This window comes from Pyrgilauda ruficollis, unplaced genomic scaffold, assembly GCF_017590135.1.
Source record: "Pyrgilauda ruficollis isolate IOZ18807 unplaced genomic scaffold, ASM1759013v1 scaffold35, whole genome shotgun sequence".
NCBI classification, from domain to species: Eukaryota; Metazoa; Chordata; class Aves; order Passeriformes; family Passeridae; genus Pyrgilauda; species Pyrgilauda ruficollis.
Window position 1 is genome coordinate 2,771,516 of NW_024524934.1, and position 14,155 is coordinate 2,785,670.

General features: G+C 48.1%; 1 protein-coding gene across 5 annotated transcripts; it reads right to left on the minus strand.

Moving 5' to 3' along the window:
* Positions 1-2,181: 2,181 nt before the first annotated feature.
* Positions 2,182-9,902, minus strand: LOC121357833. Of its 5 annotated transcripts, XR_005955783.1 has the most exons (6): positions 9,589-9,902; positions 7,934-8,168; positions 5,857-5,950; positions 4,252-4,351; positions 3,722-3,859; positions 2,182-2,494 (listed from the first exon to the last, which is right to left on the minus strand). XR_005955783.1 is itself a non-coding variant. In XM_041475489.1 (5 exons), the coding sequence occupies exons 1-5, from the start codon at positions 9,793-9,795 to the stop codon at positions 5,272-5,274; spliced, it is 786 nt and encodes a 261-aa protein (XP_041331423.1). In that variant the 5' UTR covers positions 9,796-9,902; the 3' UTR covers positions 5,110-5,271. The 5 variants fall into 5 exon arrangements, 3 of the variants coding, with proteins under 3 accessions (XP_041331423.1, XP_041331424.1, XP_041331425.1); XM_041475489.1 differs by lacking the exons at positions 2,182-2,494; positions 3,722-3,859; positions 4,252-4,351 and adding exons at positions 5,110-5,428; positions 5,517-5,653 and having other exon boundaries at positions 9,633-9,902; XM_041475490.1 differs by lacking the exons at positions 2,182-2,494; positions 3,722-3,859; positions 4,252-4,351 and adding exons at positions 5,110-5,428; positions 5,517-5,653.
* Between the last annotated feature and the right edge of the window lie 4,253 nt (positions 9,903-14,155).

Sequence of the window (14,155 nt, forward strand, 5' to 3'; positions counted from 1 at the left end):
AATTTTAAAAATCCCTTCTCCTTTAAGGCAACATTATCTCTCAGCAAAGAGCTACTCTGCTCTGGCCAAGGCACAGTCAGTCAGGGCTCAGGCTTCTGTTAGTCTGGGCCCCTGGGAAGGCCAGCTGCCAAAAAAAGAGGGAAATTTTGCTTTAGTCAGGGGGTAGGGCATGGGTGTATTGGGAGGGAAATGAGGGAGAGAGTGAGGGAACTTGCACAGGAGAGTGAGGGAGAGAGGGGGACATATGTATTCACTGTGTCTCTGGATGTGTAGCAAGGCAAGAAGCCCAGCAGGATGGCTTGGGAGTGGGGGAAGAAGGTAATGGCTGCAGGCAGAAGCCAAGGCAGAGAAACTTCAGGAATGATGCTGTTTCTCTCCTATCAAGAAGAAGCCTTGTCCAAAGAAATCTGTATTAAAAGCAGTCAGGGCATGGACTCTGTCCCCAGAGTTCCCTGAGCCACCCACCTTCCCTGTCACAGGAGGAAGAGGAGGTGATTTCCCCTGTGAGGACGCAAACAGAGGTAAACAGCTCTCCTGCAGGGAGCTATCCCTGTGCCACATCCCTGGGTACGCCGCTGGGCCAGCTGTGCCCAGCCTGGCAGGGAGCAGCCTCTCCATTGTGGCACATGAAGACCTACAGCACACAGCTCTAGAAGTGTCAGCCAAGCTCACAAGCAACCTCGTGTGAGCTGAATATCATCCCACAGTTCCAGTGGCCTTACTAGGAGCTGAGATCATCAAGTCACTTCCTCAGCATGAAACCTAATTTGAAACTTTGACCCCTTATGAGCTCCTTCTACCCCCAAGGAAAGCATGTCTGTGCCAAAGGTAGCCACACATTCATGCAGGAGATAGTCAGGCATGGGCAGTTAAAGCAATAACTGAGCTGTGGCACAGCTGCTCTGGGAGTGCCATCCTTCTCCCATCCCAGCTTTTACTGCTGTGTTCCTTTATTCGGATACACCGCCCTCTCCATTTAAACAGCAAGCCCAGCAGGGCAGGAAATGACAGCCCATGCTCTTGCCGAGCCAACAGAAATGAAGCTAAAGTGGAAAGCCTATTTTAAGAGTAAAGTATAATATAAAGAGGTTGCATTTATTTCCAGACCAGACATTACAAACCCAGGGAATTCAGAGTTAAAGTTATGCTTAAAATAAATTCAAACTTGTTGAAGTGTGGCAGTGTGCTACCAAGGAATACAAATAGCCTTAATTCTGCCCTGAAGTGACACACAGCCGTATGACTGTGATTAAAATGTTTTAGTACTTGTGCTCCTAAACTAGATTACCCTGATAAATACAATTTTTTTCCATATTCCCTTGCTTTTCTCCTCCCCCAACAACCATGTGCCCCAGATATAGCCACTAGCACAGATTTCACTGCCTACCAGGGGAAAAAAAAAAAAAAAAGATATATATCACAGGTCCTTCACATCTGTAATGAGCGCCCCGGGCTAAGTGTTCTCTTGGAAATACCCTCCCTCCCATCGTCAGCCAGATCCGCAGCCACCCCTGCCCAAGGCTCTGGAGAGCACAACTGAAGTGTGCACCAAGTGATCATTTAGCCCTGCTGAGGAGAAGGGAAGGGCTTCCCTCACACCTTTGATACCACTGTAGTCTACACTCATGTATTTATTTCACAAGCCCATTAAAACCTTGGGTTTAAAGTGTAGAGAAAATAAAAGAGAGAGAAAGAAACATCATCTGGATAAACAATTATGGCTTTTTGTCAAGGATTCAGGAGCTAATCGAGTCCAGATCTGTTCCACATTTACATTTACATGTGAAATTGTACTTACTGAGCTAGAAAAAGTCAGATTAGCATCAAGAGTCAGCTCTGCCCCTCAGCTACGTAGTGCAAACCCTGGAGTGAATGAGCACCCCCGGGGTGTAACAGAAGGCAAAGTTTGGTCCCAAATACTTAAGGGCCATTTGGCTGAGATGCACATGAAAGTGGCTGCTCTGCACTTCAGCCCAGTTTGAAATGATTCCCCAGAAGTTGTATTCACTTAAAAGAGTGGGTGGCCTGAATTGTCACGATGTGTTCAAATATTTGGCACTAAATCACAGCTGTCCACTTATTTGCACTTTTGCTGCTGGGCAGCAGGAACACCCCTGGAATTAGTCAGACACATTAATGAGCTAACAGATATATTATGGTTTACAGTTTGGGCTTCTTTTGTCCACATAAATACACACCTCCTCTCCACTTGTTTCCCAGAACGGCATATCTTCTTGAACATGTTGACTTTCCAAGCTTTATTTTATCTGGCCTTTATTAATGAGCTTTCAGAATGTTCTGTTAAATGCAGAAAAGCACCTTGCCCTTAGCAGCCTTTCTGAGCAGTACATGCAATCTTGGAGAGACTCAGGAGCGTGAGGGGAAACGGTCCAGCCTCCGAGAAGTTCCTCTTCGCAAGCCAAAAGCCATCCTCTGCATGCAAAGATCCCAAGCAAATATGGAACCAATAACAACCACGAGCAAAGACCTTTACCTAAGGAAAATATTTACAAAGTCCCTGTTACAAGTCATATCGTCTTGAGGAAAACTCTTGCACCTTTGCTCTGCAGAAGGCAAGGATTTTGTTGCACCAAAGGAAAGAAAATCTTGTTATCTGGGTTAACACTCCCATGATTGATTCATCCCACTTCTCCACTGCCAGAAACCTTTTATAAATCACAGATATAGCATAGGTCATGATTTAATTACTTGCCAAGAAAATTTATCCTGTGCAAGAGGACTTCAGGACCAGTGTCAATTCTTTGCAACTTGTATGCCTAATGGATGCTAATTGCAAAGCCTAGTCATTTTTATTAAAAAAATCAAGAGAGTTTTTACCAGGGTAATGCTCTAGCATGGAATCAGTGGAAGCCAGGTTTTTGTGTGTGTGAATAAAACAGTTTTTCAGAAAAAAATGCTTATTTGCTGACACTGAAGTTTCTTGTGGGAATACATCACTTTCATAATTAAATTTTCATCTGGAAGGTTTTTCAGGTCAAAAATGGAATTTCTGGTCAGAATCATAGCAGGGAGGAACACACAGGAAGCCAGGCTCTCAACTGAGCACAGCGAAGCCTCTTGCATCCCGAGCACTTGGCTTAGTTACGGAGCCAGCAGCTCATCTGCCATATGGTTGCTCCTTACCTGGTCTTGACCATTCTTGGCCATACTTTTCCAGCACCATTTCCTGCTTCTCCTTCCAGCCCCTCCCAGGAGCAGGAGGTGCAAAGCCACGGACAGAAAGCAATTGCTCACTGTACAATTGTATTTTCCAGGAAGCATCCCCAAATGGGTGCTCGCCTCCAGCCGGAGGAGCACAAAGGAGCAACCCCACTGCCAGCAGCCACTCTCACCCACGCAACAGGATCTGGGAGAGGATGTCTGGCTATATCTGCCTTCCCCTCCATGTGCAGGAACACACCGTATCAACAGAAAACACCTCTGGTAAGGGCACAAATGCACCTCCCTCCCCGGGAGGCTGCACGGCGTTATCTGCAGCAGTGGAAGGAAGCAGGAGAGCCCAGCTGCTGGCAAGCCTTCCTACCCTCACAGCCTGATTCACCAGAACAGCCCGGCTGCTTTTTGCCACCGCAATGACCACACACCAGAGCTGCAGCCTGGTTTCACTGGCCAGTTTGTGACACTCTTGTGCCCACAGAGTGGTAGTGAATAGCTGGAAGGGGCTGGGGAGCCCCTCCACAAGCTCCTCTGCATTGCATACCTCAGCCAGGCTGCTGCAGCAGAGGATGAAACCGAGTTGTCACCAGCCCCATCACACAGCCTTGTCCTCTGGTCACCTTCAGGAGGGCAAGTGAGAAGTGGCTCAGCTCAGCCACCACAGTCAAATGAGTCTGAAACACTGTTAGGAGGGATTAAAATCACATGTGAGTGTGTGTGGATGTGTGGTTTCACAACACCTCCCTCTCCCCACCACCAGCCACACCAGTTTCCCCAAAGAAAGGCAGAACAGTAGAGCACAGACCCAAAGTTATGCCGTGATGCATTAAAGCCTTGTTTTCCCACTGCTTAAAGAACTGACCCAGCCCCCTCAAATGTTCCCAGCATACTTGAATTGTGAGTCAGAGACCACAATGGAGATACTTGCCTAACTTGACAAAGTTTAAGTATCTCCTGCCAAACAGCAATCACTGATTTTTTGCTCTGTCACTCATGAGTCCTGTTCCTGCTGCTCTAACCACACAACACACACTGCCTCATTGTGGAAGCCAGGATTACTGTTTGGGTGCTTACCTGTAGCATCTCCAACTTTTCATAATCCCTTTAATGAGGAGTGCTGCTAACAAACCAGATGGAAATTTGCAGGTATTGAAAGCTCATGTCTCTGTATCCACTGTGGAAGCAATAGAGGATGGAAAGAATAGCAATACTGAAAAGTGAGGCTAGGAAACACTTCATCTTTGCAGGCACAGTCTAAGATTTAAAAGGAATAACAATTCAAGAACAAGATTTCCACAAACAGGTCTGGCACCTCACTTAGCAAAACACCCTAATTCTTAGGAGTTAATCTGTGATGAACCCTTCCTTGGGCATCATTTGCCATAGCTAAAGCAATTGCCTACCATGAGTTAGCATCCAGAGTGGCAAAATAAGTTTTTACTCTTTCAGTTGCAGTGGCAAAAGGCCTGCAGCACTGAGCAGGGCTCCATTTTCTTCCACACCTCTGCTGCACCACGTGTCATCCAAACAGCTCATACAGCCCTGCTCAGGGCAAAAATATTATTATTTTACTCACTGTAGGTCATATTCATTTCCTATTTGTTAATTTTCCTACACAATCCTGAGTGTAGTGCTAAAAACCTTTTCTTAATTAGCTTCCCCCCACCCCCCCCCACCCATTTTTCTTCCATCAAACGGCACAATTCTCACACAATCTCAGCACTCTGGCAAAGAGGCATGCGGGCTTCAAGGAAATCCCCCAGTAACAGAGTGCAAGGCTTGATCTGCAGTGAGGAGAGCTGGCAGCCCTGCACTGCACCTCAGCACGCCAGCTGTTGTTCCAGTGGTGGAGCTACACTGGGAGGAGTTCAAGGACCAGCAGCTGAGAAAAAAAGTCAGAACCAAACCCTTCAACGTTACATGAGGTCGAGGTTTTGTGTGTGCAAGTGTGTGCATTTTCTTTATTTTTCTCTTTTTTCCCACCACAACTAGATTTAGTATTTCTTCAGAGGATTCATGCTTGTACTTGTACCAAAAAATGATTCCCATTATCTCCTCCATTGCCTGGGCTGCAGCACAGAGAGCAGCCTGCTGTTATCCATCCCTGCTGTCTGGGGTTTGGGACAGCTGGGCTGCAAGGCTGGAGAGATGGGGGAGTATCCAGGCTCTGGGGTGCACAAGGACGAGAGAGATCATTTTGTGTGCTGCTAATCTGTCTCTGCAGGAGCGCTGGTTTTTGCCTCTGTAGCACCTGCCATGGGGTGCCTGGGGGTGGGACACAAGAGCAGGAATTAAAATAACTTCAAGCAAGATTTACTCCCTTCCTTATTAGTTAATACTTGCCAAAAAAACTTATGCAGAGGCAGGGGGTTGAATAGGTCTGAGTGGACTTCACATAACTGATGGAAACATTACACTTTGACATCTCTCTCCTTTCAGGAAGGGGGAATCTTTGGCTGAAGCTGTGTCCAAAGCCCTAGACAGAAACCCAGGAGCTCTAGGTTGTTCTTTTCCCAGTTCTGCCTCAGGCTTGACATTTCAGGACCATGGTGTTTTGCTGACAAACCTGAGCCATGCTAAACTGAAGATAAAATACCAGTGAGGGTTTCAAACCTCCCATCCCCCACCCCCTTCCCCGAGCACAGCACACATTGCTCCGAGCTGTGCACATGTACTGACCTCTCCCAGCTTGGTCCTGGTGACAGGGTGATACACGGCCCAGACCTGCACTCCCTGAACTCCCCACAGGCGCTCATCTAGCACAGAGACAGCACTGGAGGTGTGTAACAGGGAACAAGGAAGAAAAAGAAGCTGTTTCACTGTGCAAGTAGTACTGATCTTAATATTAATCTCTTCTGAGCTGAAAGAAAAACCCTGTTGTATGGTCACAGTAGGTCAGACCAGCTAGTGCAGGGGGAAGCAATGCATATTTAGAGCACACTATTCTGAACAACAAGCTTTGGAAAGTGTTTCTGGAGGTTGGGCCAACCTCACAGTGCTGGCCCCAAAAACATTTAACGCGTGCTCTTCTCAAAAAAGTCGTCTGGATGGCAATCTGAGTGCAAGCAGCTTCTTTCAGCTCTCCATCCTCAGAGGCAGTGCAAGCAGATCAGGCAATTCAAGAGGCTTAAACTGGTCCTGGTGAAGTCTCAGCACTCAGCTTGCTCCTTAAGCCAAAAATAAAGAATACATCGGCAAAACCAATGCATATTCCCCTGGTAAGTTTCTAATGCTGTTTGTCAGAGCAGTGGCTGCCACCAGTGCACACCACAGCCCTCTCTGGTTTTGTGCCACCACCGAGCCATCAGCTGGGCCGTGAGAGTGTCAGCTGCTGCTTGCATTACAAAATCTGGAAAGGATGGACCCTGAAACCAGAGAAGCAGCAAACAAGAACCGCAGCAGAGCAGGACAGGCTGCTCACCAGAAGTACCTCCAGCACTTAGGAGATGACAGATTTTCTGGGCACTCAGAAAACCTACATAAGCACATGCATTTGCACAATGTGCAATGAACGACTGGCTCTGCTCTTTTGAAAAGGGCATGTCGTGATGGGACAAGAGGTAATGACTTTAAATTGAAACTAGATTTAGATTAGATACTAGGAAGAAATTCTTTGCTGTGAGTGTGGTGAGACACTGGAACAGGTTGTTCAGACAAGCTGCAGATGCTCGACTCCTGGAAGCGTCCAAGGCCAGGTTGGACAGGCCTTTGAGTAACCTGGTCTAGTGGAAGGTGTCCCTGCCCATGGCAGGCGGGCCTGGACCTCGATGAACTTTAAGGTCCCTTCCAACCCAAGGCACTCTGTAACTCCATTACTGCACATGAGACTATAAGAGCACCATCTCCTCACATCTGACATTCAGACCTGAGGACTTCAGAGGCCTAAAACAGGGGGTGCACCTCTCCCTTGCCCCTGCTAACTCACAGCAGTTACAAGGCAGGCAGCAGCACATGTCCTCACTCCAACCCACTGCTGGAATCACCAGCAATCCGCCAGGCTGTTACACCCTTACAAAAGGGCTTGGCAGAGCAGCTTCCCCAGCCAAGGCAAGGTTTGTATCAGGGGCTAAAGATCAAAATGTATCTATCTCTGAACACACCTTTGTTAGTTTTGGCTGCACCCTTTCAGGTATCACCTGCCTCCCCAGGCAAACACGTTCCTATCCCGGGCGCCACAGGCCTGCTGCACTCCTCTGAGGGCTGCGTCCGCCTGCCAGGAATCTGTGGACCTACTGCATCCACATCAGCAGCCAGCAGCCAGGGAGGGAGAGCCCCAGCACTAATGTGGCTGTAGCAAGGATGTTGCAGGGAGCAGAGGAAGGAGCTGGAAGCAGATTCACGGTCAGGCTGCTGCTTGGTTTTGTTGGAAACTGGAGTGGAAAACTGGCACCGGCATCCATCCACCCCAACAAACATTGCATTCATATGCAGAGCTACAGAGCAAACGATCTGTCAGTTGTTCATCTGGAGAACAGGTTTCACCAGCCTGGATTAAATGATTATGTTGCCACAGCATGTGCTTCTGGCTGCTCTTGGAGATAAAGGAAGTAAAGCACAAGGAGCCTTACAGGAGAGAGGCCTGACCCTGCAACCCAGCTCCCAACACCTTTATGCTTGAAGAAGGTTCAGACCAGCACAGAGCATGGGAGATGGGGAGCAAGTGTGTTTAAAAGGATGAATTTTGGTGCTGATGCGCTGAAATCAGTAATGCAAGAAAACACCTCATTGAATCGAGAACAGAAGGTGCACACTTTACCTCCAATTACTGCCTCCAGATGTGCACCAGACTGGCTGTATTTCTGAGCCTGCTGCTCCTCGCTCACACAAAGCTGAAGGCAGAGCGAGTGCAGTTGGAGGTCTAACAGCACATGTGCAGCTCCACCAGAGCCTGCGTCCTGCCTCCACAAAACCCCCGTTGAGTGACTCCCTCAGGATGTAATTGCAGTCGACTTTATTCCAGGCCATGAGCATATGTCTGGCTATGGACATTACTGCAAGCACACAAGGAAAGAAAAAAAAAAAAAGAAACATAAAGCAGAAAGTGCAAAAAACTACTGGTAATCCAAGCCCAGTTAGGATAATGGGTGTTTTCCTCCATAGAAAAAGGTTACTTTGCTACCTTTGGCAGTCTGACCAGCTTCCCTGCATTAGTACCTTGTAAGGCACAAGAGAAAGGCTGGCACCAGCTTTGCAGACTCAAAAATACTGCACCAAACCCATGAGCCCCAGCAACAACCCCTGAATCCCTCTGGAGCCCACAAGCGTAAAAAGCAAAGGCCCAAAGAGCTAAAACAGCAATTTTAGGACTCTCACAGACTTCAGAGAGCCTTGAACCCTTGTACCAGGGAGCTCAAGGCATCTTTTTCCACTCTGTGGCCTTTGATAGGTTCACTCCCACCAAAGTTCACCCCATGTCCCATCTCTCAGGGGATGATGTGTCTGTGGTGGGTGCAGTGGGAGGTGCAAGGGTGCAGTCACAGCACAGTGTGGGCAGCAGGAGCTGGAGCCACCACCCTCTGCCCCCAGCATGTTTCACAAGATGAGCAGCAGCAGCAGCACTGTTGCTTTCATATTTGCCTTTTTTTTCTCTCAGAGAGTGGAAACCCCTGCTCTGAGCACTGGGAGCTGTTACAAACACTGCTCTGGGGAGAAGTCCCTACAAATAGCCTGCAGCAAGCACCCAACACTCCCAGCTCAAGCACCTGCAGGCTGGCAAAACCCTGAGCCATCCAAAGTAAGGTCTTATCAATGGGAAGTGCCAGCCAGGCCTAAGCAACACTGAGCTGCCCTCCCCACCTCGAGTGGCCATGAAAACACATAGGATTTGTCCAGCTGGGATGGCTCCCGGTCAGGCATTTACGTTTATGGCTCATGGACAGGTTTTTAAAAATACATCCCAGTGCATGCACAGATGTACTCCAAGATACACTTATATCCACAAGCACATGACCTAGGAGGTGGGTTAGAGCTGAAGTGACTCAGCCTCCTGGTTACAGGAACAAAATTAGCAACCGCTCATACACGTCTTATGTCTTAGATGGGGCTAGATGGCACTGTAAGTTAGTTAATGTCCCTTTGCCTCAGGAGATTTCACTGTGGCATTAAGATCAGTGGAAAACCAGGAAAGCTGGTGCTCCCTAGGGTATATTTTCCAGAGCTGGGCTAGTAATTCACACCAACAGCCTGATTCAACACATTTTCAAGGTACCTAGTTAGGAGCTGTGTCCAATAATTTAGTCATTCTCTGGAATTAACTTATTTTTTTGAGAAAATAATTCTTGGCTTGACAGCATTTAAACATATGTTTTCTCCAAATACTTGGCCTACATTTTCCCTTCTTTAATTTATCCCATTTCTCCTCATTAACCCCTGCCCCCCCACCCCCGTTGTTCCCATGCTGGATCCCTCTACCTCTCCCGGGAGAACAGTGATGAAATGACATTCGCCTCCCAGACCTCTTGGCACATCACCGTTTCTCTTCAGGATCAGCCCAGCGGGGCAAAGAGCCCTTTGGCCCGGAGCCCCTGAATCACTTAAGGATGCACAGCTGAAATGGAGCAAAGCAAAGTGGCAGAGGGAGGCGAGGACCAGCCTTGGAGGGACAGTGCCTGGCTGCATTCAGGTCAGAGCATTCCGGTCCCACGGCCTCGGGTGTCTGCCGGAGCTGGTTGGGAGATGAACGAGTAAAGATCTGCCCTAATCTCACACCCAGACCTTCCAGAGCCTCTGCGCTCCGGCGAGCACGCTGTGGCTGATGGCACCGTGCCACCGCAAGGGAACGGCATCCACGTGGCTGGGGAGGAAGGGGGACGTGCAGTCCTGGTGCAGCACATCTGCCCCTGGGGCTGGGAAGAGGGTGGCCACCTCTTTAACAGAGACCCTATCCATGCATCTAGCTGCAGCTACTCCGATGGGTATCTCTCCCATCAGTTAACAGAGGGAGCAACCCTCTAGGGGAAAGAGAAAAAAAAGCACACCAAACCCCCAAAATCCCCAAAACACTCCTCCCAGCACAGGATCCCATCAGCTCCTTGACTGCCTAGGTCATTCATGCCTGTGAATCGTTTCCTCAAGTAACAGATTAGTCACGTACATTTGCAATGGCAGCGATTCTGCCAAATAGCTGAGGAGCAGGGCAGGAGAACAGCAGCATGACAAAAACAGGCAGAGGAGGGGAGAGGAGAAACAAAACATTTCTTCCTGTTCTCCCATGCCCCTTTGGTTTTCAACAGCGTCTGCATGCACAAGCTGCTAAACAGCTGCATCACGTGGCGGTGAAATCCGGGCGCTATCTGGCCAGAGACTTCGACAGCCCTGCCTTTCCTTTTTCACCCCCGGGCTGGCAGAAGCATTGCCCAGCAGCCAGAGCACTGACAGCTTCTATAAGGTTGGGACCAAAAGCCTCCCATAGTAGGAACAATGTTTGGCAGCTGGGAAAACCTCTCCGTTGAGCTCCCATCTTTGGAGTGACTGACAAATGCCAGACCCCGGCAGGGCTGACATAGGCTCGGGGCTGCAAAGTGTCCCGCTCAGAGGCAAGTCACTCGGAGAGGAAAACAAACAGGAAAAGGTCCCCAAAAGCTCCTGATTAGTATGTGGCTTACTGCAAGCAGTTACTTTCTTCTTCCAACAGCAGGCATGACAAATCACCGCTGTCACTAGAGCAGCAGCGCGTGGAGCTGTGAGCAGGTCAGACTGCTCCTCTGTGCTGTGCATGCAGTGTCAAACTGCCCCTGTCCCAACAAACTCCCAGCCACGAATGGCCTGGTAGGTAACAAAAAGGGAGATTCAAAGCAAGAACACCTGAGTGATCCAGTAACAAGGGGGAAAAAAATGCAGGCTGTTTTGGGTCATATGATTTGTGTGTACATTCCCAGACACTCAGTCTGTCCCTTGTAGTTCAGGGAAATGCTAAATGGGCAGCATGGCCTGGAGAAACTGTAAGGAGGGGAAAAGCAGACAAGTGCCTGGGGGAAAGCTGATGAGCTGGTTTTCAAGACAAGCGTTACTGCTGCAATAAGAGATAGGGGCACATGTAGGCGTTCCCTGTCCTGGTAATAAATAACAGCTACAAAACTCTTATTAACCTCTGTAAAATATGTTGGTTCTGCCAGCCCATCCATCACAAACCTGTCTGTTACTGTGGTACTCACTTCAGCTGTCCCAGAGAAAGACAGAAAACACAGCAGGACAGCCACAGCATCCCACATTCCAGACAAAGGGAGTCACAATTGCAAAGGATGCATCCTTGTTGTCATAAAAATTACACTCCCTTCTTGTATCTTCTGCCTTAGGGGGCAGCACTGAAAGAGGAGACTCATCATTTTTGAGACCCGAACTTCACCATAACACAAAATACAGAAACAAAAAAAAAGACTACCTCAGGAATCTTCTACCTTTCCTTCCCAGGAACAAGCAACCCTGGAGCTTGGCCTGAGAATCTGGCCCGGTGAATTCACTTGGAGCCCAAAGAAAGCCTGGCTCCATTCATCAGCAGGGATGGGAAGTGCTAAGTCTCTTCTCCTCTCACCATCCCACTTCCTGGAGGGGAATTCAAGGAACAAGTGGCCTGATAGCGCTGAGAGGAGTTCTGTCCCACATGCTGCCAGGCTTCCCACGCTGTCCCATTTCAGAAGTAGCATGGGGAGGAAGGGGAAATGCATAAATCAGAGCTCTGATACTTGGCACTACACCAGGACATAGATTAGACTACTCAATCATTTTAATTGCTATCCAACAATAATAATCTATTTAGGTGATTTACTCTAAAACATGCATAGCACTTTGGTATGTTTATAATGCTAATTGGGAAGGTCCTGAACCAAACAGCCACCCTGGGTAGCAAAGCTGTGTATTTGGGGAGATTTATTTGGTTAGCTGTTTTCAGAACTTCACTAGAATGCTGCTTTTCTTAGCTTTTTTTGCTTCAGCATATATATTTTTGTCTATTTACTTGTCAATCTCATGTATTTGGCAGGCATAAAAAAATGCAGAGCAGTAACCAAAATTACACACACTTCCCATGCAACACAGGGTTATTCTTCCATGTCTTGTTTCTGCCCTGCATATTTAATTTTTGTACTCCTGTGAGGACTTGGGTGTTCAGGAAGAATGCCATTTTTAGAATTACCAGACCTAAGTAGCTGCAGCTACATAAATAAGGAGTATGTCAAGATCTGAGGAGGGCCAATTGTTTTACTAGGTCACCAGTTAACCCACATGGCCAGGAGTGCAGGTGTGAAGGAGATAATCCACCTCCAAGACAGATCCCAGCATGCCTCCATGGGAGTTTTGTGCTTCACAGAGGTACTTTGCTCTCCCTTAAGAAAGATGGTACATCAGGAAAAGTTCCTCCTGCTGTACTTGTACTGTTTGTACCTGTGTTATTGCAGGTAGGCACTGGGAAGGATGTGTTTGGCATGCAGAAGCTATTACCTACAATACACTGAGCAAAACCACAGTGAAAAAGATGGTGCAGCCTCTGCTCTGGCTGTGTTTATCCCACATGTCAATGAACAATAAAAACAGGGCACTGAAAAATAAACCTCACTGCTTCAAAAAGCCCCCAGGAGAGTTTCTTCATTGGTATCATATTTTTGTTTCTTTCTGATATTTTTTTTACTGTTGAAGTTGACATCTTTTTCCTCTTGCTGAACCAGCACTTCCTGACAGCAAACCATGGTCAGAAATTTTCCATCCAGCCCTGAAGTGTGTTTCAACATTTGGTGCTTGTGCATGCTTATGAAAAGAGGTTAATATCAATCTCAGAAAATTATCTACATGATGTTCAAAAGGGTACCAACAGTGAGGAGCAGCACCTGCATTTGGGGAAGTCCAGAAGTCTCTCATTTCTTTGCCTCAGAGTTGGGGTCAGCTCTTCTCTGCTCTTTTACATTTGTAATGGTGATCCTCCTTTGCATGTTTACTGCCCAACTGACCTGTCACTTGGAAAAAATCCTTCCATGGGGAACACTCTTTCGTGACACAGCACATCCCCTTCCAAACACCCTGGGGACATCCTGATGGTTTTAAAACCAAACATCTTGGAAAAGAGCAGTGCTCTCCCAACAAACAGCAGTACAGTCAGTCCTCAGAAGGCAAACAAGCAAGGCAGGAGCTTGTGGGAGGAGATGGTAATAAATACGATAGTCAGCTTCTTAATCACCATCCCCAGTGCCTGATAACCATTACCTTGTTTCAGCTGCCCTGTGCATAACAGTGACAGGACGGCCCTCCACATTTGGAGGACTTTACCCAGCAAAATCTCCTCAGGGATGAACAAGCACTGAAGTGTAAACACACCCAAGAACTTTTTAAGGTTGGAAAAGGAAAATCTCTTATGCTGTGAGAGTCATCAGGCATGAGGCAGCCTGGGCTCAGCAGCCTCCAGTCTGCAGCAGTCGCACTCAGCAACCCCAACAGTCAAGGTTTTTTTTGGGAGCAGGGGTGGACACAGTGAAAACCAGCCTGTCCTTACTCAGAACTCCTGCCTGCAGGGCACTCAAGCCAAAGCTGTCTTAATGTGCTTTTAAAAGAAGGCAAATGCAAACAAGGCATCATTTCCTTCAAAGCCCGGCACTTCTCCTCCGCTGAGACATCTAGAGCTGCTATCGTCAGCTTAGGGGGCAGTAACTTCACCAGGAGGCGAAGCTGGTTTATGAGGGGGAGGAGGAAGAGTTAAAGCAAACTCATCAACCCACCCAGTGTCATCAGCCAGCAGCTCTGAGCACACTCTCACCACGGGGAAGCGGCGGAGAGACACGACATCCCAGCAGCACGTCCAAGAGAGGATGTGCCCTAAAGGACGCAGCTGATTCATCATCCCGCTCAGGAATCTCGGGCAGTTTCAGCTGCAGAGGCCTGACCTGCTTGGCAGCCAGCCGGCCGGCATCAGCTGCCTCCTGGAAAAGGGAAAGAAAAAATAAAAAGCTTTGAAACGACAGAGTGGGCAGAGGAATGGGGAGGAGGGGAAAGGAGG